The sequence below is a fragment of the Tetrao urogallus genome (assembly GCF_951394365.1).
Source record: "Tetrao urogallus genome assembly, chromosome: 2".
Lineage (NCBI taxonomy): Eukaryota > Metazoa > Chordata > Aves > Galliformes > Phasianidae > Tetrao > Tetrao urogallus.
In genome coordinates, this window is record NC_136814.1 from 37093744 (window position 1) to 37120531 (window position 26788).

General features: G+C 43.1%; 1 protein-coding gene across 1 annotated transcript; it reads right to left on the reverse strand.

Annotated features, from left to right (window-relative positions):
* Positions 1-1518: 1518 nt before the first annotated feature.
* Positions 1519-25636, reverse strand: GPR137B (G protein-coupled receptor 137B; the record flags this gene model as incomplete). Its single annotated transcript, XM_079550603.1, has 7 exons — positions 25143-25636; positions 16895-16944; positions 11442-11664; positions 7621-7770; positions 5579-5707; positions 3010-3134; positions 1519-1630 (listed from the first exon to the last, which is right to left on the reverse strand). Exons 1-7 carry the CDS (start codon positions 25509-25511, stop codon positions 1519-1521), a joined length of 1158 nt encoding a protein of 385 aa, XP_079406729.1. The 5' UTR covers positions 25512-25636.
* Positions 25637-26788: the final 1152 nt, after the last annotated feature.

Sequence of the window (26788 nt, forward strand, 5' to 3'; positions counted from 1 at the left end):
CAGTAGTTCAGAGGTGGTGGTTTTGTTACATGTTTGAGACTTGACTTTGGGTGTCCAGAGACGCAAGGCATGGGGGCAGGTGTGGCAGAACAGCCCTGCAGAAGTCTGGAATTGTTTTCCCCCCACTGAATCAAGGAACCTTATGTATCCATCCCTCTGGTCACTGACTTGCCATTTTAATTACTCTTCTATAGGAAATACCTAGAAGTCATTCACAGAATTATCATATAACTTTTATTATTTCAAGCTTACAGGTTTTCAGCCTGTTTTGCTGTTCAAGCCAGAGCAGGTGACCATCTCTTCTGCTTTAAGATTGTCCCTATGGCTGCTGAGTAGATAGTTTTCTTATTTTTAGAGGAACGCAGCGTGTTTTGAGATGGTAACTAGTGCATAGTAGATGTGTGAACCTCCAACTATCTTGCTGTGCTGTGTCATCAGCAGCAATCCACAGGAGATTGTGCTTCAAGAATGTAGCAGTAACTTGGAAAGACAATATTTAATGGTCTTGGCATTTTTTCCTTACAGGCTGTTACGTGCACGTAAGAATCTCTTACTGTCATGCATTCGGGTAACATTGTCATGTATTTACAGTACACTCATAATCATCTATTTCTAACCTAATACACAGTGTAAAAATAAAAATACTTAGAAAACAATTGCCATTTTACTTCACAGAATTTGCTCTTTTAAAATGAGCATAAAGTAATTAAATTATACCTTCTCAAAACTCTGTTCAAAGCCAAAAATGCCATGGCTTAAAACAAGGTGGTATGAGGGCTGCTCCAAAAATAATGCCTCCTATTTTTATCGTGTTGGCCCACGGTGTCAGAGTTGGATGGTGGTGGTATGGCAGTAGAGGTTGAACTTTCCCAGCAATATTCTGTCACAATTTGTTGCTGTGTGAGAAATGGCAGCGGAGGGGCAATCTGCCAAAATGGTGTCTGACTTAGAAGCGCGTATGAAGCAAAGGTGTGTTGCTGAATTCCTCCACGTGGAAAAAGTTGCATCCATTGACATTCACAGATGATTGCTGAATATTTCTGGAAACAAAACAGTAGATGTGAACACAGTAAGGCAGTGGGTGGTGCGTTGTAGCAGTGGTGTAGCAGCTGGTCACCTCTGCTCATGTGGATTATGTGTGGTATGCAGGCCTTTGTACATCAGCAGTGAAAATGACATAAGTAATGTTGGTGACTGTGCTGAAAAATACTGTTTTGTAGCTGTGAATTTGCTCTATCAAATAGTGTTGTTGTGTTCTGTGTTAGTTGTAGTAGTTTCCATGGAAATAAAGAGGAGGCATTGCTTTTGGAACGACATATATAATTAGAACAGTCTTTAAAGTTTAAATCATTAGCTTATGCTTTTCCTTAAACTATGAAAAGCTTGTGGCAAAGACAAGTTCTTCATTTATCTGTGCATAGGAACACTTCTAAAAACCAAAGAGTGAATAAATTTGCTAAGCTTTGTTTTCCAGAACAATCGTTTTACTATTGGAATGTCCTAGGTAGTTGATTGAAGTCATATAGGGCTTGGCCTGTCTGTGTCCAATGTTGGATCTTGCTGGAGGGATCCTATGTAAGCCATGAAGCTGTTGTTCTGATGGCCCCAGTCATAGTAATCTGGAGAGAAACTTGAGAGGAAAACAGAATTAGCGAGTGGCAGGTTGATTCTGTACACAGCTGGTTAGTTACTGTGGGCAAAATGCAATTGCATAGTTGTGGTTCTCATACCGAGACGAATCATTACTTGTTTCCTGATTCTTTTAGTTCACTAAAGACTTTTCCCTCGCTGCTTTGCTGATCCAGGAGGTGGTTGATCATCTGAGTGCTAAAGTTGTTTCTAATCCATGCCTATCCTGAGACAGCAATGGACTGTCAGTGACAGATCTGAACCTCCCTGCATCTGTATAGAAGGGACGTGGATCTGGTGAGCATCTCTGGTGTACTGCCTCTGCTCTCATAATCAGTCGGTTTAATTTATACTGGGAGCTGTGCTAATGTGGCTCATTCCTTCATACCTTTGTAAGGAAGAACATCTCTAGCTATAGGCAGGGTAGTGGCTGGAGTGCACCATCTGCAGCATCTTCAATGGGATGAGTTACTACATGGAAATCTATTGCAGGAATAGGGTGATAACTCTAAGTAGTGACTTTATAATTAGAGGAACTGGCTAGTGACTGTCTAAGTAAAGGAACTAGATCTGGGAACGTTAGCTGCTGTTAGCGAATCTTATTTTCAGGTAACTTATAATGATCTAACACCAGCATGTTGTAGATTCAAGAATAGAAGATAAATAACACACAGTAACTTCCTCTCAGGACAGGATGATGCACTACCTTTCCTTCTCTGATTGAGGTGCTGTTCTTATTGCGAACTCCACTTTCCTGGAAGGATGAGCTAATCCTTATAAACCTCATGGTTGCACAGAAGAACAACAACAAAAAAAAAAAAAAAAAAACACACAAAAAGGCTTCTTATGGTGGTTCTGAGTTATGTGGGATCTCGAAAGTTAAGCAGAATTGCATCCACTTTGAGCAAATGGGCAAGCAAATATCCCTTTTACTTCAGGTGAGCTGCCCTGAGGTGTTTAACCATGTTACAGGACAGGCTTTGTCACTACCACCATGACAAGTTGCCTGCCTGCAGTCTCAAGCTTTACCCTCTTCTTCTCAAAGCTGGGAAAGCAGCTACTCTGTAGGGTGCTTTGCTGACACATTGAACTATTAAATGACATGTCTTGCTCTGCTCTTGGAAGAACTAGACGGTGAAATGCAATCCAAAGATCTGTCCTGACTTTTTCAAAGATAGTTCTGAAATGATGTAACCATTTTCATTCTTGTGTCCTTGTAGTTTCTATGAGGCTGTTCAGTGCTGCTACATTAGCTTCCTCCCCACCCTTTATCATTTAGGTAGCAACTGAATCTAAACAGTTTTCATTGCTCTTATGCAGTGTGCACCTTCCCTCTCCTCCAGCTGTTTCTGTTATGGGAAGTAAGCTCTTGTATCTTACCTGCCCTGTGCTCCTTGGGGTGCAATATTCCATGCCAGATCATCATCACTGTCATATCTGCGAGGGTTGTCAAAGAAATAAGATCTGGGATTGAAGCCATGGCTCGGGACCATTCCTGCATTGGCCTGAGAGAAGGTTAAACTTGAGTTAGTACTTGCAGCAGATAAATTGCTTAGTGTGTGACTTCCAAAATAAGTTACTGCATACTTATATCCTGGCTTCCAAAACAAAACAGGCTATTTTAGGTATTCTGTAGACAACAAAAATCTTTTTCTACTTTTTTTTCTTCTACTGGCGTAGAGATGATCTCATATTTTAAGTTTTTCCTCATGTAACACCTTCATTTATACAGAGCATTTTCTTTCATAGGATTTAAAATGGAGAGTAGACACAATTCAGAAAACCCATTTGAGTCTGGACACAGTGCTCAGAGACATCTGGGAACCAGCTGAGCTCCTTTGACTCAGTCAATGCTTATATGTAGGGATGGGACTCCCAGTGCATGTGGATAAGGCAGGATGGCAGCATCTCCTTGGCCTTAGGTAGGAGAGCACTTAAACCTCTCGTTATCTCTTCAGATATTAAATAACTTTAGCAACGATGAACTAAAAATACACCCTTTTCTGTCCCCGTTTCAAACATTTGTCTTGTTGAAGCTACAGCAAAGCAAAGGTCCAAGTGCTGCAGTTGCTCTCTGTCAGCACCAAAGCATGCAGTTGCTTGTTTCAGGTGGTATCAACTGCCACGTGGAGCTTTACCTCTGGACTGTGCTGCATGTAGGCTGCCTCTACTCAAACTTTCTCATTCTGAAGTCCTGAATGAAATGTGAAACCAAAGGGTTACTATTTCCTGGAATTTTTCCCTATAGCAAATGAAGAATATTCTGGATTTTTAATAAATGAGAGTTGTTGTGTTTTTTTTTTTTTTTTTTAAACTAAAGAAGAGTTTGTTTTAATTCCAATCCCATGCTTTATGGGTATTTTCTCTAGGTAGACTATTTTCTACTCTTCAACTGTTTTAGGTCTGCTGAATGTATTATGGCCCTTAGTCTCCCTCTTGTGGCATGTTTGCACTGAAGTTCAGTTTTGCCTTGCTACAGTTGCCTTTCTAACATCCTTGTTTCCAATTTTCCAATTACAGCAAGTGTTTGGCATAAATACCTCGTGTAGGAAAAAATCATGTCTGATTGATTCACTATGACAGATAATGTCTATCCATAGAAAGTTCCCCATGAAAGTAGTGATAACACCAATGACTCCTCAACTGTTATCTTTCAGTTTGAGACTTGAGGCTTTCTGAAAGTCACAATGCAAAAACATAATATTGTGTGTGTTAACATAGCGTGTTCTGACTTGCAAGAGAATGCTGCCTGCCTGACCCTCATTTGAGTAAGATTCCAAGTGTTTATGTGATCAGTTTTGTAAAGCAGAGGTTAGATCGCAACTCTTACTTCCATTTTCTGTGAATCTAATGCCATGAATTTAAAAGCATGTCTGGCTGTACTAAAATCACCTCAAGTAAAATGAGATCTTTCTGTAGCTGCTTCTAAGAAGAACAGCATCACCAGACTGTTGTTTAAAAACATTTAATTTCTCCTCTTTACAGTTATCCTGGCTACTTCCTAAGCAGGAGTAGGGCTGAGATCTTATTTTAATGCATTAATTTTGATAGACATTGGTAGGTTTCCTAGTGTGATATCAGGTATCACAGGTGAACTGTAAGGAGGACTTCATGTCACTGGTGTCTGTTACTTCCTTACAAGTTTGACTTTCTCACTGCCTTTGAAAATGTGTGTACGAGAACAAAAATTGTGGTCTTCTCTAGAAGTGTGTTCTGTGAATTGCTTCTCTTGTGAATTTACTGTTTACATTTTCCTTGGGGGAATATTAGCTTTAATTGGGTTTGACCCACAGATTACCTAGGTAATCCTTATGCCAGGCTGATAAACCCATGTGCTGTCAACCCGCACACCCTAGCCTGGGAGTGCTGCTTACAGCCATTAAAAGATTCGTGTCCATCTATTAACTGCCTTGTATTAAGGATATATAGTATTTTTGTTACAACTCCCACTTTAATCTGTGCTCTGCTATTTCAGCAAGCAAAAATGTCAGGTAGTGCTTATTATAGCTATTAGCTTTTGGCACTGAAACAATTCAATGGACACAAAGCTAGAAGAACTAAAGCTAATTCATATATGCCATGGAACAGTTAGCACATCATCATTTCGCTGCTCTCTATGTTATGAACAATACTGTGATTGAGCAAACTGACTCCTTTTCCACTGCCTACAGTACAGTGCCATATTAACCCATGAGGAACATGTCCCTAAATTTAAGGTTACTGATTCTTAAGATAATTGCCTGAGAAACACACTGTCTTTCTTCTGGGTAGATATGATGAGTTTCTTTCATAAGTACTTAGCACAACAAGGCCATTGGCTTGGGTTTTATTCTGCTGAGGGCACGTTGAAAAAGATAATATGTAAAGAAGCAAAAGCTCCCCTGCATGCTGAGCCCTTCGGACCTGCCACAACATCCCAATAATAAATGTACTAGCAGATTTCACTCACTAGATCTTTGGTAGGATTTCGAACACGGAAGAAATACACAACCAAGGAAGTAGGCAAGAGCTCCCAGACAAAAAGGATCACTCCAAACACTATGTACCCTGCATCTCCCAGCTGGCATTTCAGATCCGCCTGTTGAAAAGTCAAAAAAGAAAAATATTTACAAACAAAAATGGCATTTTGTTTTCTTGGTGCAAGAGCCAACATCTCTTCTTATGAAGCGCTATACTTAATTGGCTGGAGCTTGACAACATGTCCGGAAACTCCAGTGAAGTTGGATTAACCTGGCTAATGATTAAAGGCATACAAAAAAAAAAAAATTAAATGTTCTATGTTGTTGAGTACATGACTTCTCTTTCCTTCTACCCTTTCTCCTCCTCCTTTCTCATCCTCTGTCTTCAGCAAAATCAAAGTTTGCTGGATGCTTGCCAGGCTCTTGGGCTGGGAAGAATGTGATAAAATGGACTTACAGAGAAGCTACCTTTCTGGTCCTTTCTCCTTTCTGGTCCTTTCTCAGATGGGAATAATACATGAAAGAACAGCCACTGCCCAGGTCTTCAAGGTTATTGCTCACAATCTTTAAAAATTAAGGTTTGGAACTCTTCAAATGGTTGCACTTTGTTATCTGGAATAACCACACTGTTTCTCTAGCGTTAGCTTTGAACTAACTTCTCTCCAGATTTCCCCTCTGCTGTTTGCCATATCTACAGAGGGCAGTCCTGTCTTTTGATGTGTTTTGTGTGGAATCAAAAAGGGAAATGTTTCTGAAGAGTGACCTGAGGCAGTTCACTGGAAAGACACAGCAGGTCCTAAAGCATTCCAGTCAGCCCCCCTTATGAATAACCATGGCCTCCAGGTGGGAAACTGGATCGAATATTCTGGCCATAAATTTCTAGTATCTGCAAGGGACCATCGGCAGCCACCAACACACCAGGCTTCAACAGGAGGAGGGAAGATGTTGGATTCAGGAGATGAATCACAGTGCACTGCTCTTCCACCTAAAATCTGTGTCTTCTAATTGCACAGTGGTACCACCTAGCTGTGCTCCTACCCACACTGCAGCAGGGGGGACTAGAGGTCCTTAACATACTGTTCTCCAACAACTCTTAACGAGATCCTCTGGGCAGTCTTATCCTGCTGATTACCTGCTTCTTATATCTAGTTTTATTTGCTGCTCAACAGAGAATGGCTCCAGTTTGCTTGGCCTGCCTGGCATTACAAGGCACTTGCCTGGCCAGCTAGGAACTCTGCTTTTGTTCTGCAAGTGCTTGCTCGGTGGTGAGGAGGCATCGTGTATCTGGGATTTTGAGCCCCAAAAATATTTACTCATGCTCTAAATACAGGCCTGCCATTTTTCCAAGGCTTGATTGAGCTTGAAAAGTGCTGGGACCTGTGTGTTTCAAAGCAGAGAAAGGAGCTGGATGCCCAAATTTCATAAAATTCAAGAAAGAGTTACCTACTTATTTCCCTTAGCATTTCTAATACTGCTAGTTCTCAATATCTGAATTGTAACTTGCAATGAAAAGTTGTGAAGAATCACAGTCTGATCCTAAAACTAGGGAAGATATGCTACTGGCAGAATTAAGGTACATAACTCCTCTGCACTAAATGCCAATGGGAGACTTGATGATGACTTCGGAACTTGGAACTTTGCATTTCAGGGGCATCAAGAACTGTTTTTCTGCTCTCCAGCTACGGTACATTCTTACCGATGAACAAAACACCTGTCTTTTTGAATGTTGTTTTTACCAGTAAAATAAAAATGAATTAAATGTTAACTAAAGGATTGATATTTTAAAATTGTTTAATTGGCAGTTATGTTTTTCTTTTAGTGCTTTTTTTTTTTTTTTCCTCCCCCTTTCTGCTTTCCATTCTGCTGTTATTGCAAGAAATTTGTATTCCTGGAGCAAATCAATCTGATAGCATTAAACAAAAGAAAAAAACCATCGAATTTTAACATGTTAATGCCTCTTGTCATAATGTTTAGGAAATCAGCTGTCACATGAGAATGAGTTTTTCTCATTAGCAAATATTTTCATACTTGCCTGATCTGATACGTTGTACCAATCATAATCAAAAGAATTGACTTTCTTGGTTTGGGAAAATGATAAGATGAACAAGTTGTAACAGGCGCGTGAGGTATAAAGTAGTATAACAGTCACTCCTATGCTTGTCACCTGACACACTGATGATCCCTGGAAAAGATTTGAACACAGGTTATTAGTCACATGGGAAGTTGACAAGAATATTTCTTTGCATGGAGTCTGGGGGGTTGTTATGGTGCTTTGACTAATGTTACTGACTGATGTTTTCCTTCTTTGATCAGTATATCCTGCACTCTTTTGTACTGCACAGTGGTGACCAGGGAATGGCAGTGGTTCCGACCCTTACCAAGATGGGCTGCTGTTAATGCCTGTCACTGCTGCACAAGTGCCGTTTTCACAGCAATGAAAGCACCTGAGAACACCTGGTATTGGATAGAGCTAGAGAATTCAGCTGCATGCCAGCTATTGAACATCCTATCTCAGACTCTCGCTACTGGCATGATGCAAACTTGCATCTTTTTATAACTGCTTGCTGTGCACCTATTTCATAAGTAAGGAGCAGATCACAACAGTCAGCAGTTTAACACAGTGCAGACTGGAACAGAACATCCTGCCTCACCTAAAAGTCAACATAGAGAAGACGAAGTAGAGGCACAGCCTATGGGCAAAGTTATCGTGGCCGGGTAGTCTGCAAGTGGGACCTTCAGCACCAGGGCAGGAATGACACTGCAAAGCATGAAGTCATGACAGTTCCTAGGGTTTAGAGAAGAAAAGGGACAGAGCAGGGGAAAGAGCCTCAACTAGCGTGAGGAACAAGGGCAGCTCCTGACCACTGCTTGTTGGAATCAGGGGACTGAGGCATCAGCACAGGAGTTGTGGCAGCAGAGGAGTCCAGGAGGCATGGCTATGGAGATCAGTGAGTCTGGTCATGGTGGCAGGCCTGCATACAAAATGAGGCTGGCTCTGAAGGAAGAAACTCAAATGCTGTGCAGTTCACTCTGGAATGGTATTTATCATGTCCAAAGGAGGAATGCACTGAGGAACCATGCTTTAGGCTAGCACAGTACAGCCATTTGCTTCACTAGCCCTGCCCTCCTTCTCCAGGCAGAGACCTACACAATGCAGATGGGTTCTTTTCATCTAGCTGATACAGACAAGCCAAGAGGAAAGCTGCTCCCCCTCACGGGACCTTTTATACCCAGGCAGGAGACAGCAAGGTCTGCACATCTCCCTCCACTCAGGTACTCAGCTAGCAGGTTGGCAGCCCGAGGCACACACAGGCAGAACACAAATATAAAATGGGTCAGGGCGAGCCATCAGGTCACCACATCCAGAAGCCCTGCATAACCCTAGCCCTAGCCCTGAAGCCTTGGCTTAAGGAGCCCACCAGGCTTCTCTGCTGCCCACACCTGCTGGTGGCTGTTGTCCTGTTGCTTTGCCAAGCAAACACCTCACACCGTGCGTTCCATGGCTAGAGGCAATAAGGAGTGACACGTCAAAAAGGCCACCAGGAAACTATAGCTCGCCTGCATTCCTGCAAAAAATAACATTGCTTCAGAGAACAGCCTGAATACTCAGGAGTATTATGAAACCCTCAGTGCCGTCAGTCTCTGCCTGATGACCTGCTCACAGCGCTGCCGCAGACACTGCCTCCAGCCAGGCCCAACCTGAGCCGGGGGGCTGCCATGTGGGAACTGGAACAGACACCCAGCGCACAGCAGTGAGAGCAGCAAGCAGGAAGTGCCAAAAAGGGGAAACATCCACTCAACACTTCCCCATTCTCCTTTTGTAGGAGCAGCGGGGCTGCCATGGAAACCCAGGGGAGCGAGCAGGGAGAAGCTGCTAATGATCACACACCATGTCCCACTTCAGCTGCATTTAAAAACAGAAGCGAGGAGCAGCGCACAGTCGGTGCTGCCCCATGCCAGTTTCCCCATAAGGCTTTAATAGTTCAATACACTGCAGCTTTAACAAACTCTATTGCCACCAAATACAAAAAAAAAAAAAAAAAGGGACTGAACTTGTTCTGTTTTCACTGCCAGTCAAATCTAGTCAGGTGACCTGGGGAAAGCAGAGTGCAGTTCGACAAGCTTGGAAGGATCCCCTCTTCAGTCACAGGCCCATAGAAAAGAAGGGAGCCCTAAGTAGGTAGCAGGACCAAATGCATGACGTTTCTGGCCCAACACTCATGGGTGGGCTCTGCACCTCCCTGGTGCTGCCTGGGCCACGGCTCAGGATCAGGTCCGGCCCCGCACCAGATCCTGCAGGTGATACTGTGTCTGCCAGCACTTCCATGTGTGGTCACAGAGTATGTGCCATGAGATGGGAGATACAAATAAAAGGCTGCCAGCACTGGTCCCCATCTCCAAGCAACACAGAATGCACATTTTGTCCAACGCTGCTTCTATTGTATCACTGCAAAGACCGAACTTTAGCTCTTTAGCTATTTTTTTCAGCACAGCAGTGGCAGATTAAACCAGGATGTTATTTCACTGCTGGCTCCAGCCTTCTGTATCCCTAAGTATGTAAAGCCAAATCCTATTGGAAGTCCCCAGAGGGACTCTATTTCAGGTCAGCAGAAAGTACAGTGCTCTTTAATTCTCGTTTACACATTCAAATTTTCATTAGCGCCCTGCCTTGTCTTTTCCTCTCTGCAATAACACTCAAATTTCTTTGTTTTTCATGAAATAGCTTGAAGTGAAGGAGATAAGGTTTCCTGCAGGAGGAAACAGAATGAAGTAATCCACCAAAGCCTCATGTAGGTTAACACTGCTTTGTCACAGAGATTTACACTTCTGTGACTTGCAGCAGTAGATAAACTTTTCTCAACAGTAAAAATAATCCATTGCCCGTGCCCTTTGGTCAGCAAATGACAGAGTGGAAAGAAGCAAAACAAACTAAGCCGTGTTTTTAAATCTTCTGTTCAGCCATGAACTTTTAGTTGTTGTGCAGTACAGCCAGATTTGATTAAACAGGAAAAGTATTCCTTTCATCTGATTAACCAAATGGAAGGAGGGGTTTTATTATAAGATTTTCAAAATGGAAGTTAAAACTTAGATTTTTGGAATGCTTGTTGTGATAATGGTAATGTGCTACTGGTTGAATTAATCGTTTTCTTTAAGCTCTAACCATGTACTGTGAATACAAAGACCTTTGAAAACCTTGTTTCATTTTGTATAGATACAAAACATTTTGACTTATGACAAACACAGCTAGCTTTTATGACACCTTTTGCAGATCCAGCTCTTCCAGCAAAGCTGTGAAGCAAACATTTCTTGAAAGAATATTTTGTAGATTAATAGAAGAGACCTTTTCCCCCTTCTCTCTGTTTGGATGAATTTATAATACATTAAGTCTTTCAAAAAAAAAACTATTATATTATCTATAGGACACTATGCAAATTTATAAAGGATATTCATATTCCTTTTTCTGGTTTACCTTCAGCACACTGCTGCCTTAAACATTTAGAATAATCAGCCAATAATTTGACAGACTGAAGGATCTCAAAGTAAAAACCACCTCTCTGAAGCAGTACTGAAATGTAGTTGGGTGGCACCCAGCTTAAAAACAGCTGTGAGGAACTCCAGCCAGAAGTTCTGTAAACTCCGTCCTAAATATGTATTCTAGGGTCTGTGGGGTTAGACAAAAGCACCCCTTCTACTCCTCAGTATTTATTTATTGAGCAGGATGTACAACCAAGTGCAAGCTGTGAAGTCTAAGGCCTCTAAGCTCTCGGGGGATCTGAAGAACCATGTGCCTCTGCCTTGCACTACCCATGTCTCTCAGAAGGTACTTTAAAAGGAACTGAAAATGTACCTTACCTTGGATTCCAAGTAAATGTTGGCTAAAGACATCTTGGAAATCTTATACAGGCAGATGGAGAGTGAAACAGCGCAGAGCACAAACAATGTGTCATTAATTGCCACCCGGACAGAGACAATGACTTTTCTCTCTGAATTCTGTGTCCTCACCAATACTGCACATGTTAAGTTCACCAAGAGGAAGAGGAGACTTATGAAAAGAGAGGCCAGGTAGAGGGGCAACCTGGGAGAGTGAGGAGAAAACAGTTTTAGCGACATTGTTCAGCAAGTGTCAGTCACGAGGTGGAAGCTGCAACTCTGAATAATGGAAGCTGCACATGTTGGGCTGCCACAGCTGACCAGTGACCCACAGCCAAATCTAAGCACTCTGGATTGCTGGAGAGATGAACAGAGCTAGTTTTAGACCTTTTTTTACAGTCACAGAATAAGCAGTAAGTAAAAAAAACTAATGTCAGGCAATAAAATTTGGAAGAGTGCAGCAGAGATACAACAGCCCAGTTCTTACAAATCATTTAAAATACACACGTACTTTCTTAAAACATGCACTTCATATATGGCACAAACCATCCAACTATTTGCTGACAGGATAAACCTTGCAAAAGGTTGAGCTGGTTGGAAAGGACTGTTGTTGATCCTGGTTTTACTGCCATGAAAAGCATCGGTGACTACCAGTGTTTGCAATCAGATTTCATATTAAATTAGGGAAGTGCCTAAGCATAGGAAAATTACTGGCTCCCCAGCATCGTTCTCTGTCCCTTTTCTTAAAAATTTTTGTCACGGGCAACCTCTTAAAAGAACCATCAAGAAATGTAAATATGCACATTGATTCTGGGTTGGCATTTTGCCATCTATGCCAGATAAAGGGTTTGTTTGCACAACCACAGGAGCAGAGCTGGAACAGAAATGTGACAGAAGCCCAGGAGCTGGACTGGTTTGTTTTCCCACCCACCCAGAAGTGATACCTGCAACATAAGTAAGCCTGCAACATAAGTAAGGAAGACTGCTTCTCTTTACTCCTACACACAGCTGCAGAGGTTTCCATAAACAAACAAACAAACAAATAAAAAGAAACATATTTACATTTCAAGTGTTTGCTTATTTCTTTATCTGTGTTGTCCGAGACAATTTCTGATAGGGTTTATAATCTGCAGCCACAGAGCAAGTGGCTTTGGCCCTAGTCCTTCATGTTTGATGTGAATTTTGAATTTGACTGTCTCTGAGGAATCAAATTTGGATTGTTTAAAAATACTTTTACCTCATGGTGATAGATTTCTTGCATGTGTTTAACCCAGCTACAAAACAGAAGAGTAGTTGTCTTCTTTTCAGAGGGCAGGGAAGGAAGAGGTACACCTTTGAGAACATTTAGATGCATAATGAGGAGAACTGAAAGCCTCAAAGTGCCCGCTTGCATCAACAAATCAATGCCCTTCTTTCCAGCTATATCTGGCAGCAAACAAGACTGCTGTCTTTTCCTTGCTGGTCATGGAAATTCCCTCTCAGGGGGAAGATTGCGCTCATTCTTATTCTTCCAGGGCAGGGCTCTGTCCTTAGAATGAGCAGCTAGAAGCAGCTCCTTTCAATCTCACAGCCTAATGCCAGAAGCACTGCAGTCCTGGAGCTCCTCTTTCACACATCTTCCTCTGGAGGATGCAGTTCCCACTTGTAGTGTGAATATTGTATTTACCGTTACATTCTGGGGCACCACAATATAACAAAGATATAAAGCTATTAGAGAGCATCCAAAGGAAGGCTATGAACATAGTGAAGGAGCAGCTCAGGCCCCTAGGTGTGCTCATAGCAGAGGAGCTGAGGGGAGGCCCGATGGCGGCTGCAGCTCCTCGCAGGGAGCGGAGGGGCAGCGCTGAGCTCTGCTCTGTGTGACAGCGGCAGGGCCCGAGGGAACGGCATGGAGCTGCGGCAGGGGAGGGGCTGTGGGGTTGGGGGCAGGTGCTGCACCACAGGGCAGTGGGCACGGAACGGGCTGCACGGGGCTGTGGGCACGGCCCCGAGTGTGGAGTTCAGGGAACGTTTGGACATCGCTCTCAGACAGAGGGTTTAATTTGAGGTGGTGCTGTGTGGACTCGATGATCCCCATGGATCCCTTCCTACTGAGGATATACTGTGATTCTATTAATATTTCAGAAGTCTTTATGTGATGGTTATGCATCTTCCTTTCCTTCCCCTCCCAAAGCCTATTTAACAGCCTCACAATATCCACATTGCTCATATGCACCCTCACTGCAGTGTAAGTAAAATGCTCTGGTGAGTATTTTACACATTGTCTCTTGCCGGACAGTAAGTATGCACTCTCTTTTTGCTCAACTTAGTCAGAAGAAACTTCTGCTCCAGTGCAGCCTGCTTGCTCTTGATGCCATCTCATGACCAGCCAGGCTCCTCCTTGACAGAGTTTAGCCAAAAAAAAAAATAATAATAAAAAGCACTGTTGAGCTCTCCTGCCCACACACTCTTATGTATGCCAGTGTGAGCTGCACAAGTGATGGGCCATGACAGCTCTTCACATAACGAGCTCCCAACCCCCTTATTAACATGATGCGGCTTGGGAGGCAGCCTGCTTGCTGCCTGCTTTGACAAAAGAAGCATTGTTGTTGGAGTTCTGAATAAGCACTGATGGAGATGCGCTGTGTCTCTCATGGCAGTTTTAGGGTCTCTGCAGAAAGCATTGCAGCCTCACTTAAAAGCAGAATGCATCCTTACATCTCATCTACACAGGCAGCTATACAGCATGAATAAACAGTTTTTTGTTTGTTTGTTCCAGAAAATAGAAAGAAAGTCAGGAGAAGTGCTTCCACATTACACCAATAACTTTTCAAACAGCCTATTGTGCATAATTCCCACTTTGGGGCTAGTCCCTTAGAAGGAGCTATGTGTAACCTGCCTTGGTAGAGAAGGCATGTACCAAGGCTTTCCTTTTTTCTGTCAGGCTTAGGTGCATCTCTTTAGTAAGTTTTTCTTTGAGCTTTGTACTGAACACAATGAATTTTGCCCTGATTAATGAGAAAACACGTGAAACTACTACATTTTGTGTGTGGTTCCTCAGAAAGTATACACTGTCTGAGGCTTGTGTGCATAAGCACATAGCACAGTAAGCCTCAACCGAACCCAGTGACTGTAAGAAATCCCTAAGCCCAGGGAGATATGCAGGAGGACTGTTATATATGAAGCTGGGCTAGTACAGACTTGGCCATGAGTTTTTTTTGCTGCAATGACTAATATCGTGAAGACTATGCTGAGAAAAGTTTACTTAAGATTCTGACCCTGATAGGACTTTTTCCTTATCTGGTTTATGAGACCTGTGTAATACACAGACCACAGTCCTACTTCTCTGCTGATCTGTTTGTTACCATTATCCATTCCTGCCGTGATGCAGATATGACACCAGGTAATACAGTCTCACACTTACTTAAAAACAAGAAACAAACAAAAACAGGAAAAACAAATCCAAACCATGAACATCTAGAAAAGAAAAATCAAATTCGTTAAGTGTAGGCCCCAAGCCCTGTATGAAGGCCCAAATCATCCATTTTTCACTAGCCTGTTACAATTAAGACACGGGACCACTGCTGCAGGTGTGCATGTATTTACATCACTTGAACTGCCCTGAAATGAGGTCAGCTTCATTTATTAGGCTCTTTCACACAGGCTAACCACATTCATATTAATACTTTTAGATATTAAAACAAAACTCTTCTTGCGGTCCTTTACCAACAGAGCTAAATATGAAAGATAAGGCTGGACCAGACCCAAAGGTGATCAGTGTTAGAAATGCAGTAGGCAAGAGTCTAGATGAACACAGAAATGTTGAGGGCAGGGTAGTATGTGCTCACTTAGCAGATGTTAAATAAACATCACAAGCTCATGAGATCTCTCTGCATGAAGAAAGAATGTTTCAAGCACTTTTTAAGAATAAAGCCTTGCCACAAATGCCATTAGTGTACAAGGTTCAAAGCTGCTATCTCTCACCTTTAAAGCCAACCAGAAACATGTTCATAGACTTTCCCTACATCATGATCTACCTGCAGCTCAGGTGTTGTGCAACCTCTTTGTTCCTTTTGGCTAGTGTACCATCAAGGCAGGCACGCTCTCTCACTTGCATTGAGGGCTGGCAGGGGACCTGGTGAGTGTGTGCAATAATTGTCTGCCAACCCACACTCCTGGATTTCCTTCCCACGGAAACCAGAGCCTAAAGGGGGATGAATGTATTTGTATGTCACAGTGTTCATCAGCGAGCATCTGGCTCTTGCTCTTTTTGGTTTGGGATGTGGCCAAAGTATGCACATAGACCAACTAACTTCAAAGCATTCCTGGGGCCACCAAAACAGATGCAGCCTCTGTTTCCATCCTTAGAATTTCTGCATTAGCTGCTTATCATCATGGAGTACCCAACCGTCACGTCTCATACCCTCACTGGTCACTGGTCCAAGCACCACTCAGCTCGCTCTCGCTGTCCTGCCATTCTACCAAACACGTTTTCTCAAGCACTAGCTCCAGGTGGTTGCTGCTCCAGCTGCATCAAAACCTAGCCAGCTAGGCTAGGTTTCCACCTTCCAGGGCACAGACAATATTAGTATTCCACCTGTTGATACAGTACCAGCTTCTCCTGAATAGTCAGTAAATAAGGGGGTAGATTTCAGTTGCAAATTACTCTGCTTTCCTATCCTGATTTCAGACTGTAAACTCCTTATTTGGAAATAAGACAACCTCTCTCTATCTTTCTCTTGCCCTATCTAAGCAATATTTCCCCTGACCGATGGCTTTAGGCATTGCCACAGTAAAGAATAATTTATTGATCTCTTCCTCAACTTTCTGGACATCTAGGCCATTTGAGGAGTTCTCAAGTAGTTCCTGACAATCCTTCCTGCTCAAACAAGACCTTAAACAGATCTTACCACCTAAATGCAAAGCCATCATAATCTCAGCTCTATGGAATCACGGTAAGTCATCTATAAGCTCCCCAAAACACCATTGTCTTGAATCCATTCTCTCTAGCTCCTTCCCTTCATAATTCTTTTCTAAGCTCCCCAAAACCTTTTATTACTGCTTACCTCACTTCTCGGTTAAGACATACCCAGTCCCACTTTTTCCCATTGCAATGAATATGTCACCCTGCTACCTTTACTGAAGTTCTGGGCCTGAATTCACCTAGCATCCACAGGTCCTTTGTGAACATGTAGGCAAACTAGCAGGGTCAGTGCTTTCTGCTTGCATTTGAAATATTTCCCTTTGAAATACATGAATGTCTAAAAATGGTGCTTGTACTGGGAAATGACACAGACTTTGAAACATAATAGGAAGAAGCTGGCCTCAGAACCATTGTCATGAAACACTGGTATTTAAATATGAGTAGTAGAGATATGAGCATCACAAACTGTCAGCGTTTCTCAAAGTACACGGCAATTTTTCTTCACCACTCCAAAGATTTTCACAGTTCTCACCTGTATTTCAGTAGCTCTGGGGAATATTTTGATTTAGCCTTAAATATCACCTGCAAAACAGAAAAATACTGCATCAGACATAGGACACATGAGTAAAGAAAAATGCTGTGTCCACAGGAATCCTGTCTCACATGTCACATGAAATGTAGTGAGAGTCACCTGTATGTCTTGTCCATGGTAGGCAAGATATAAAGTATTAAAACCACTCAGCAAGAGATGATCACATACTGTTATGCAAATTGTCTGCACCACTGTTTTCACTTATATCACATACTGATGTAAGGTTTTATATTAGTATTCACAAGAGCTTGTATAATCAAGAGATAAATAATTATTAGGTTCTTATACATCCAGTAAGTACATGCCTCTCATACAGACCAGCTCATACTGGCATGTTGGGTCTGATGCTGTACACACATGTAAAGCTTGCTGGAGTACCTCGGCCTGCCTGAAATTGGTGATGTCAGTTTGCGTCCATATTGCTTCCCAAAAGGATGCCAGTGAAATCTCTTTACTTTGAGGTTTATTTAGCTTCTACTGGCTGTCTGTTCACAAACAGAACAATATATATTTTTACAGAGAGAGCACTCAGGCACAATAGTTACCAGGCTGAAAATAAAAAAACACTTAATAATTTGCATTTTTTTTATTAAAGATGATCAAGGGAAGTGTCACTGCTTTTTCGTAAGTTAACATTATTACTAAACACACTCAGTTTATAAACCTTTATAAATGTTTTTTTTGAACTCAGCAGTCACTGCTGAAGCAAAGTGATTACCAGTATTACAAAATAACATGCTGTGAGGCTGTTCCCTAGGGCTGTTTCCCAATTGATTTCTTCTCAAGTCATCCCATTTTATCCATTTCGCTTAGTATCACATGTCCTTTAGGGTAACTTCCATGACAGCTAGTATGATTATTGTGCTCTGCCAAGGGAACAGGAATTACATGATCACTGCGTAGGTAATAGGTATGTGTCCACCTTGTCAGCATGTTTATCTGTCCAAAAAAAGGTGACAAAAATGGTGAAGGCTCTGGAGGGCAAGACGTATGAGCAAGAGGCTGAAATCTCTTTGGTTGTTCAGCTCAGAGGAGAGGAGACTCAAAAGAGTCTGGACCAAAATACTCAGTCAGAGACATGACCCTTCTGTCACCCTCTTGAAAATCAGTGACCCAGCAGAAGTAAAGCATGCTTGAAATGCATCTGATATATGACCTCTGTGAGGAGAATCCCACAGAATGGCCCCACACATCACCTGATTTGGGAGATACTGCCCAGGCAAGTACCATGAGAAATGTCTCCATCACGGGAACAGCCTCAGCCACAGCTCAAAGTCAAGCATGAGACACAGAACTGCAGAAAATCAGGCTTCATTTGTTCCAGCGCTCCTGGAACAACGTGTCATTTAGCTGCTATTCACCAGAAGCAGCTGCCTTGAATTGAAAATTACTTTTATGACACATCAGTCTGCTTAGTACTAGCGGAACAAGCAGAGAGCACTGAGCCTCTCAGCAGACCTTAGAAAAGTAACAGCTGAAAATAAAATGGAAACATTGAGGGTGGAAATCTCTAAAAATATTCTGCAGCCATTGACATTATTTCCCAGTAGATAACATCTCTGGCAGTATCCCTTAGAGAAGATCTTTGTGATTCATTCTCCAAATTCTCAGATCATGAATTCCCAAAGGAAATCAGGAACAAGTTTCATGTTGCTTTACCTACTTGCTACCTAGGAGGGAGGTATAAAAGGTGTGGGAACGCTGACCTCAACAGCAGTACTCACATGCTGTACCATTAATTCTGACAGCTTTCAGGAGCAGCACAGAACAGAGGTGTTCAGAGCCTGTGCAGAGAGCTCCATGAGACAATCTGCAGTGAGCAATGAGCTGTGCGGCGTCCACAAAGCCTGGGAAATTCATTTGTTCCTCAATGCCAACTCCTGTACTTCCCCTAAAAGATTGCAGCCACCCCCGTAGTGTCACAGAACACTGCTTTCACATCAAACAGCCCAATGCTGCCCCACTCAGCAGAATCCCCACAGCTAACTTAGTAAGAACCACGCATGATGTTCCTGCTGCTGGTACAGTGCAGGGTCACATCTCTCAGTGTGGCATAGCTGAAGCAGCTGTGTGTGGGGATGCTGCTTGGCGGAGTTGCCCCAACAGACAAAGGCTTCTGAATCGTGTCGGAGCAAAATAACCATGAAGAAAGTACTACACAGAAAAAGGACTCTATGTAGAGGGACATTGCTGGTGCAACTTGTGGATACTGGTGCAAACTGACTGCCAGAGACACAGGCAGCCACATTCTGCTGCCTTTGCAGCCTTATTTCATGAGTAACCTCACAGGAAGAAATGTGATTGGCATGGAATAAAGAGCCATTCAGTGGGGAGTAAGGGTGTCTGAAGCTGAGCTCAATAGCTCAATATACCTCAGCTGTGTGGGTGCAGCTCTTTAACTCCAAAGAGCCGTGGAAGAAAAGGTTGCCCAATGGCCCCTCCCTGCAAGAGTGTTGAGAAAGCTTCCAGTCAGTATCTGAGTCATCTCAGCAAGGCTTCCAGCAAACCAGAGCAAAGCAAAGCAGCTATTCCTAAGAATAGACCAAACAGCTCACAGAAGGCAGACCTCTTAAAAGAGACCTTTCAGAGAAACCCAGGGGGAATAGCAACCAGGAAAACTGCGAAATGTCTTGCTGTTTTTCTAATGGCAAAGGGTTACTTTTCCTCCTTATTTCTTCCCCCTTTCACTTTTTTTTTTTTTTTTTTTTTTTTTTTCTCTGAAGAAGAGCTATCCTGTTTTTGGCTTTCTCTTTGCTGAAGGACTGGAAACCTCAAATAAGATTCTCACACTCCCTCCTCCACTCCCTTGAGGTATGTGTCTGGCATATAAAAGGGCAGCAGTACAAAAGCACTCCAAAAAAGACCTAGATACAGCCAGGGAAAATTCCTGTGTTTCAGGAACTGATGTAAACAGCTGACCTTAAAGGCATTTCACCAGCCCCAGCAGAAGAGAGGTGGGGATGGAGGGCAGTGCCTCAGCAGAGAGCAGGGCAGGCAAGCAGGGCCTGGCTGCTATGACTTATGGAGGTTACAGCTGTGGTTATCAAAGTTACATCAGGAACCACCCTGTCCATGTTAGGATCAATGAAACAGGTGTCAGAGCCAAATTACATAGTCCTAGAGCAAAAAAAAAACCAAAAAAAAAAGCAAAAAAGAAACCTCACTGGAGTAGCTTTCAATCTAAGCTCTGACTAAGCTCTGATTTAGCTGCACTGATGTGAATCCAGGTACGAACCTCCAGGATACCTCTGTGTCGGGTGGCTCAACTCACTTTTACTGGCTGCTCAGTTCACCAAAAGCCTCAGGTATGTGTTAAGTGCTCTCATACCTGTCCAGCTGGCCCTCTGCAGAGGAATGAGGTTCGGCTTTATTTACCAGTCCCCATTTCAAAGAGCTGTATGTGGAGCACAGAGCATACTTTCCCTTCCCAGTCCTTCTCAACATTGTCCATCTCTTCTGTCACATTCCATGCAAACTTTGTGCCCTAAAAACACAACCCAGCCTAATGCAGGACCAAAGTCCCTCACCATCACCTTTCCTTTCCTGTGTATTTTCCAGTCCCAGGCCCACTTTCTCTCCTTCCATGTTTGTTCTTTCCTGTAAAATGTTCCCTCATTCCTGGATCGTATTCTCCCATGTGCCCACTTTATCCCTCTACTCCCTAAACTGTGCATTGCAAAGCCTACTGACATGGGCTGTGACCACCTGCCATACTCAGCCTTGTGCAGCTTGGCAAAAACAAAGGCTGGGACTATTGCAGGGCCAACAGCCGTGCTAAGTTTGCATATGTAGCCTTCCTGTCAAATTATTTTCCAAAGCAAATGATGTCATTTCTCATGTCAGATGCTGACAGCCAGCCAGTCTGCCATTTCAGTTTGTCTCCTACAGATCTAATACAGAGGGCAATGTTTAAAGTCAAATTTATACGCTGATGCTTTGCTGCCTGTAAGTTGGACTCCTTTGTAGTTCTATGTATGTCTGAAGCATGCTGTAAACAAACCCTCTCTATTCTCTCACTGCTAGTATAACTGTTAAAATTCTGCCCAGACTAACTAGAGGATAAGAATCTCTCAATTTCCTTCACAGATAACATGTACTCCAGCTCCACAGAGATAAATGCAGCCTCCCTGAAAGCCTGGTGCTGGTTTCTCCCCGCCCTACCAGGCACTTCCAGCATGGCCAACTCCTGTCTGACTGCCTTACTCTGCACAATTTCTCTCTCATTTGAAAGTCCCTGATTTTATCAGCCTTGCCTGGAAGGCAGGGTAAGTTCCTCAGTCTGGGTGCCAGAGAAAAAATGGAATATGGCTAGGGAGGAATAAAGAGAGGGAATCTGCCTAGCAGCTCTTCTCCACCTATACAGCCTCACAGTTCTTCAACTCAGCACCACCTTCCCCAGCTGCTGGAGGAGTTCCCAACCCTATGGTTAAACCCACAGCACAACAAGTGGCTCACCGTGCCTGCCTGAAGAGGAGGACCGGGATTTCCAGCATCCCCAATGGCTCATGTTCTTTGGCCTTGACTTTGTTGAGCCGGTAGCCCTACATCCTAGCCTGCCTCTTCATTCCCTTGCATCCTGCTCCCCAGTGAAATGTAAAGCCTGAAACAGAACAAAATGAAGCAAACCCTTCTCTTCCCACCTCATACCAAAAAGGGCAACATTTGATTTTATTTCCCAGAGCTTATTTAAACTTATGCGCACAGACCTGATCATAAGGCCTGAGGCCCCTCTCCGGGATGGGAAGAGTGGGAGATTTGGGAAGTCAAGACATAAATAACAGACTTCTTGACTCCTGGGGTCCTCGCTGTCTGTCTTCAGTTAAAGTGGACAACACGTTTTTTGCTGGTGTACGGTGTTTGCTTTATTGAGCAAGAGAGATGCGGATGTATCTATGGAATTTTTTTGTTTCAGTGGGTGGAAATGTACACTGCAGCTCTCTGTTGGATGGACGTGGGAGCTGCCCTGGCCTGGTGCAATGCAGGTATTTGCAGATATTAGGTTGAAGATAGAAAGTTAACCTGAGAGGGAAGTTACCATTCATGTTCTCCTTTAGAAGGCAGGAGATTGAATAAAGACTTTATTAAAAAAAAAATGCTAGGAAATTCAGCATCCCATTAGAAATAGCAGGTATTTTTTCTAGTGTTTGATTTCTGAGAGAAGGTAACACTACCTAAGCCTTACCTACAGCACCCTTTTTATTCTGCCATCAAGACCACCCTGACCATACCTCCCCACTCAAAGAACAATTCTCAGGAACAGTTCTGACTCAAAACTATTTTGATTGTAGCTTTTCTTTTGTCCACAGGTCCTCTAGTCTAGCGATACGTCACAGTGCATCAGAGCTTCCGCTGTGTCTGCTGATGACAATGCTCACGAATAACCCTTGCTTAGCTGACACCATTGTGGCTTATTTGCCTTGCTACATGTAAGAGAGAGTCCAAATTTATGTCCTCATTGCTTTGGGATACCAATTAAAAACAGAATAATTGTGGCTAACTTTCTGTCAAGTTCAAAGGTGCTTATTATTCTGAAAAATGCCCTCAGGCACTTGCCAAATGAATTTTTTCTGTTGGGCCAGGAAGATCTGCAGTACTTTTGGAATCACTTTTTTTTCTCACTTCTGTGTCTAAAAGGCAGTGCCTCTTCTAGAAGTGCTGAGTGCCGGACAGAAGGTAAACACCTGCAAATTCCATGAGGTCTTCCCATCCTCTGCTCCCATACTTTGCACAGATCACTCATTTCCCTACAGCTAAGCACCAGTTAAGTAGCGCGGTTCTCATGCAGTGAGACACAGCTGCAGATCTTTCTTTCCTTCCTTCTAGAGAAAGAAGCATAAATGTTGCTTCTGAACAGGTCTGTGAAGTTATAAGCCATTACTGAACACAAAATTTTCTCTCCCCACCCCTTTCACGCTAGTTCTTGCTTGCCTGCTGTGGAAAGCTAGATGCACATTAAAAATACAGACTTAAGAAGATGCTGAATTTCAAGCCAAACCACCTTTTAATGGCCAGAAGTAAATAACAGTGAATTAAAAATACATGCGCCTATTCTGTGTCTTCCCATTACATTCCTACAATGGCTCTGCTTGTATTTCTTAAGACTTCATTGTGGTTAGGGAGATGTTTGAGATGAGATTTCACTGGGAGCAACTAGCTCTAAAGCAAACACCACTACTAATAATATGCCTGTCTACAGTGGCTCACAATCTTTAGAGATTATGACACACATCACAAGCTCTGAAAGTCCTGTGTAAATGTTTCAAAATCCTCATAGCAGCTCTTCAAGACAGGTAACCATGCTGCTCCTTTGAAGAGAGGCTCAGAGGAAGATCAGGAGGACTCACGGTGACAAAGCAGAAATCGTGTCAGAGGCAGAGCCAATAGCCTTACAATATTTGTGTTTCCAGCCAATGTCTTGTACTTCCTTAGTGATATCAGACAGCAGTGCCAAAAATAAGTTAAAAGGACAGATGCACACATTCTGTATACTCTCATTTTACACCTCTCTTAAATAGAGGAATCAGTTACTGATGACACAGACTCTGAGCACTAGCACAAATGCTGCAGAGTACAGGCCAACATGCGTGCTCTGTGTTCACTTCAGCCCTGACTTCTCTTGGCTATAAGCCAGGATGCTGCACTCTCCAGCCTTCCATGGCAGCCCTGATGCGTGTCTGAGGGAAGAATCTCACCTAGGGGTATAGTTTATTCCCAGCTGCTGCGATGGCGATGGACTATGTGATGATGGACATCAGCCCCAGGAGAACTGCATCGTTATCAAATGTCATGGAATCAAGCATAGGTGATTAAATGCCTGAGCTAGATTTGAGTAGCATGTAGATGAAAGACTCCTTAATGTCTAAATATGTTTCAAGTCCTGAGGAGTGGAGTGGTATGAGTTGCAGGCATTTAAGGCACTGAATCCAGAGAAGTAAACCTAAGTGCCAAACTACGTATGTGGTCCTAACACCCTCTGCAACTCAAATGATCCTCTTAGAGCTTTCATGTTTACGTGCTCTGCTTTTTCAGCTTTGGAATGCCAGCTCTCACAATCAGCCTGACCTCTCCAGCCAGGCTGTTCTGAGCTCACAGCCCTGCATAGCTGCAGAGCACTGTAAGCATTGTAGGCACAATAAAAGCACATAGAGCAAGGCACTGAGCTGGTCCCAAGCAGGGCACGCAGCTACACACAGAGCATCCTGGCACTTCCCCTTGCCAGCTGTCCCTGCACTGGAAAAGCTACCTCTGGCAAGAACCATCTGAGAGCTAGGTGTCCTCCTGCATGCACTGTAGTGGGATGGAAGAGACAGCGAATTCAGTCCCTGCTCTCCTGCAAGCTTTCTGTGAGATCTCAGGCAAGCCTAGCAGCCTTTCTGTGCCTCAGCATGCTGACATCTCATCCTGCAACCGATATACCCAAGCTTACCAGCAATACTTCCAAGCAAGTCTAACTGCAGCAACACAGAGCTCTGTGCAGCCTGATGCATCTGGATTCCTAGCTGTCCACTGCACAGATATGTTCTCAAGGTGTCTTTCTGATACAGAGATGCTGCTTCCTTCATAACACAGCTGATTTACCTTTACAACACAGAGTCCTTGAATCAGAGAGCGCACCTCTGTACAGCACCTAGCATGTACTGGGGCCTCACTCACTGCTGTGTGTAACACAGACCATTATAAGAACTTGGGTCTGCTGCAGGACTTGATCTGCATTTTGGTTGTCGATACAGAATAGAAATCTCCCCACTGAAAACTCTCTCAGCTGACTTACAAAATATCTGAGCAGGGGGATGCCTGCAAAATTATTGAGATCGAGGTCTGTTAAGCCAGGAGGCTTATAATGCCTAAGCGAAGCTGTAACAACAATAGTAAAGAATAATAACAGAACAGTATTTTGGACATCGAGCCTTCAAGCTCTTCTGTATATTTTTTCCCTCCCTTTAAATTAAATGACACCCATTTCACAGACAATAGACACTATTTGCCATTCCCGAAATGATCACCGCAGGCTCCACATTCTCTGTAACACCGATCGCTTGCACACAGATCAAATGTTACAATTCCAAACTAAACTATCTGAAATTTGCTTTTTGCTTTGCCAAAGTACATTAGGAAATTACATCCTTCTCACAAATCTCACAAAACAATAATTTATCCTGCCAGATTTAATCAAATATCTGTTGCTTACCTGTGTGAAGTAAAGATTCATCAGGGTCAGGGTGAAAAACTGGAGGCAGACGGGGAAGCAATAGAGGAGCCAGAAGATGAAGGGGCTGAAAGAATTTGCTGTGACAAAGTCTTTGAAGTAAAATGAAAAGAGCACAGTCCTAAGAGAGGCCCAAAACAAGCACAGAAACAGAAAGACAGTTTGGTAACTGAACCTCTTGTGCCTGTAGTGAAGGACCAGCCAGAGCTGGACGTAGATGAACACAAAAAGCAGTGAATAAAAAACAGTATATACAATGGTCAGGCCCAGCTTCACGTACGGAGGGACAGCTGGCGTCAGGGTCGGTGGAAGGGTGTCATTTTTCAGTGGGTCCCACTCAGGGGCCTCCATTTGATATCAGGAATCCTCAGAATTATTTATTAAGTTTGGCTGCCGCTGCTGCCTCCTCCTCCTCCTTCTCCTTTCATCTTCCTACAGCACGGGAATCAAGAAAATGAAAGAAAACAAGCTGCACTTCCTCTTTGGCAGCTCGCTGTGGGCTGGTAGCACATGATCACAATTCAGAATGATTCATTAGGACTGCCTTTGTCAGCAATTGGCAGGGAACAGCTCCGAACGCTGCCCTTCGCTGATGTTTGTGCACGGATCCCCACCATCCTTAAGAAACAAAGAAATGCAGCAACCCTGAAATGGTTTACAGCTGCCTTTTTTTTTCTCTCTGGAAAACATTCTGGATTTTAAATTATTTAAGCCATGTTCTATTTTCTGTAAGAAGCAGGTAGGTATCTAACATTTCCCCAGTGGCAGCCACGTTGGATCTTTGTATGATTTTTTTGTCCTGTTCTACATTTAACAAGTACTTTATTTAGTTGTGCTTCAGCAGGAACAATTTTAAGCACCCTCACCTACTCACGAAATTAAAACCATTGTAATAAGCATTTCAGCTCTGCATTGCAGATACCTTTGCATTTATAACAAAATTTTGCATAACAAACCTAACACATTTACTGTCTTTTTTTTTCCTTCTAACACAAGACTTCTCACTAGAATGGAAGAAAAGGCACATCAAGGCTTCCAAATACATTGCATGCAGGAAGAAATAATCCCCTTAAACATCCTAATTCACCAAAGCGTACATGCAGCTACAGGTTCTCTTCTTCTTGGTTGCTGCTTGTGTGTGATATCACTGTGGCAACAGCTGACCAGACACTCCTTCTTGCAAGTGTGCAGACGTGCCCCTGGGATTAAATCTATACATGAATAGGTGCTATGGCAGTCTGCTGGCTTTGACTCATGGGGGTGAGAAGCGAGAACTGAAACTTGGTGGTTTAGATATTTGCAGAACGATGGAAACACTTAATGTATCTCTAGATCATATATATCACTGAATAACAAGGTGGTTTCTTTTTTTTGAGATAGATGTTAGCTATACGATAGGAGCACTGTCATGTTCTGTTCCACCATTTATAGCAAGCTGCTTATGAGAAGTATTTCTTACCTAGAAAAATCTCTGGGGAGGACCTGGCCTTTCTAGTGAGCAGTGAGAACAGATTCCTTTAGCGAGGAGTTCCTTGTGCAGGAAGGACTAATACAATATTCAGCACAAAGCATGGAGATGCTGATACTGGCACAGGGCAATAACTATGATAATTACACAAATTATTAAT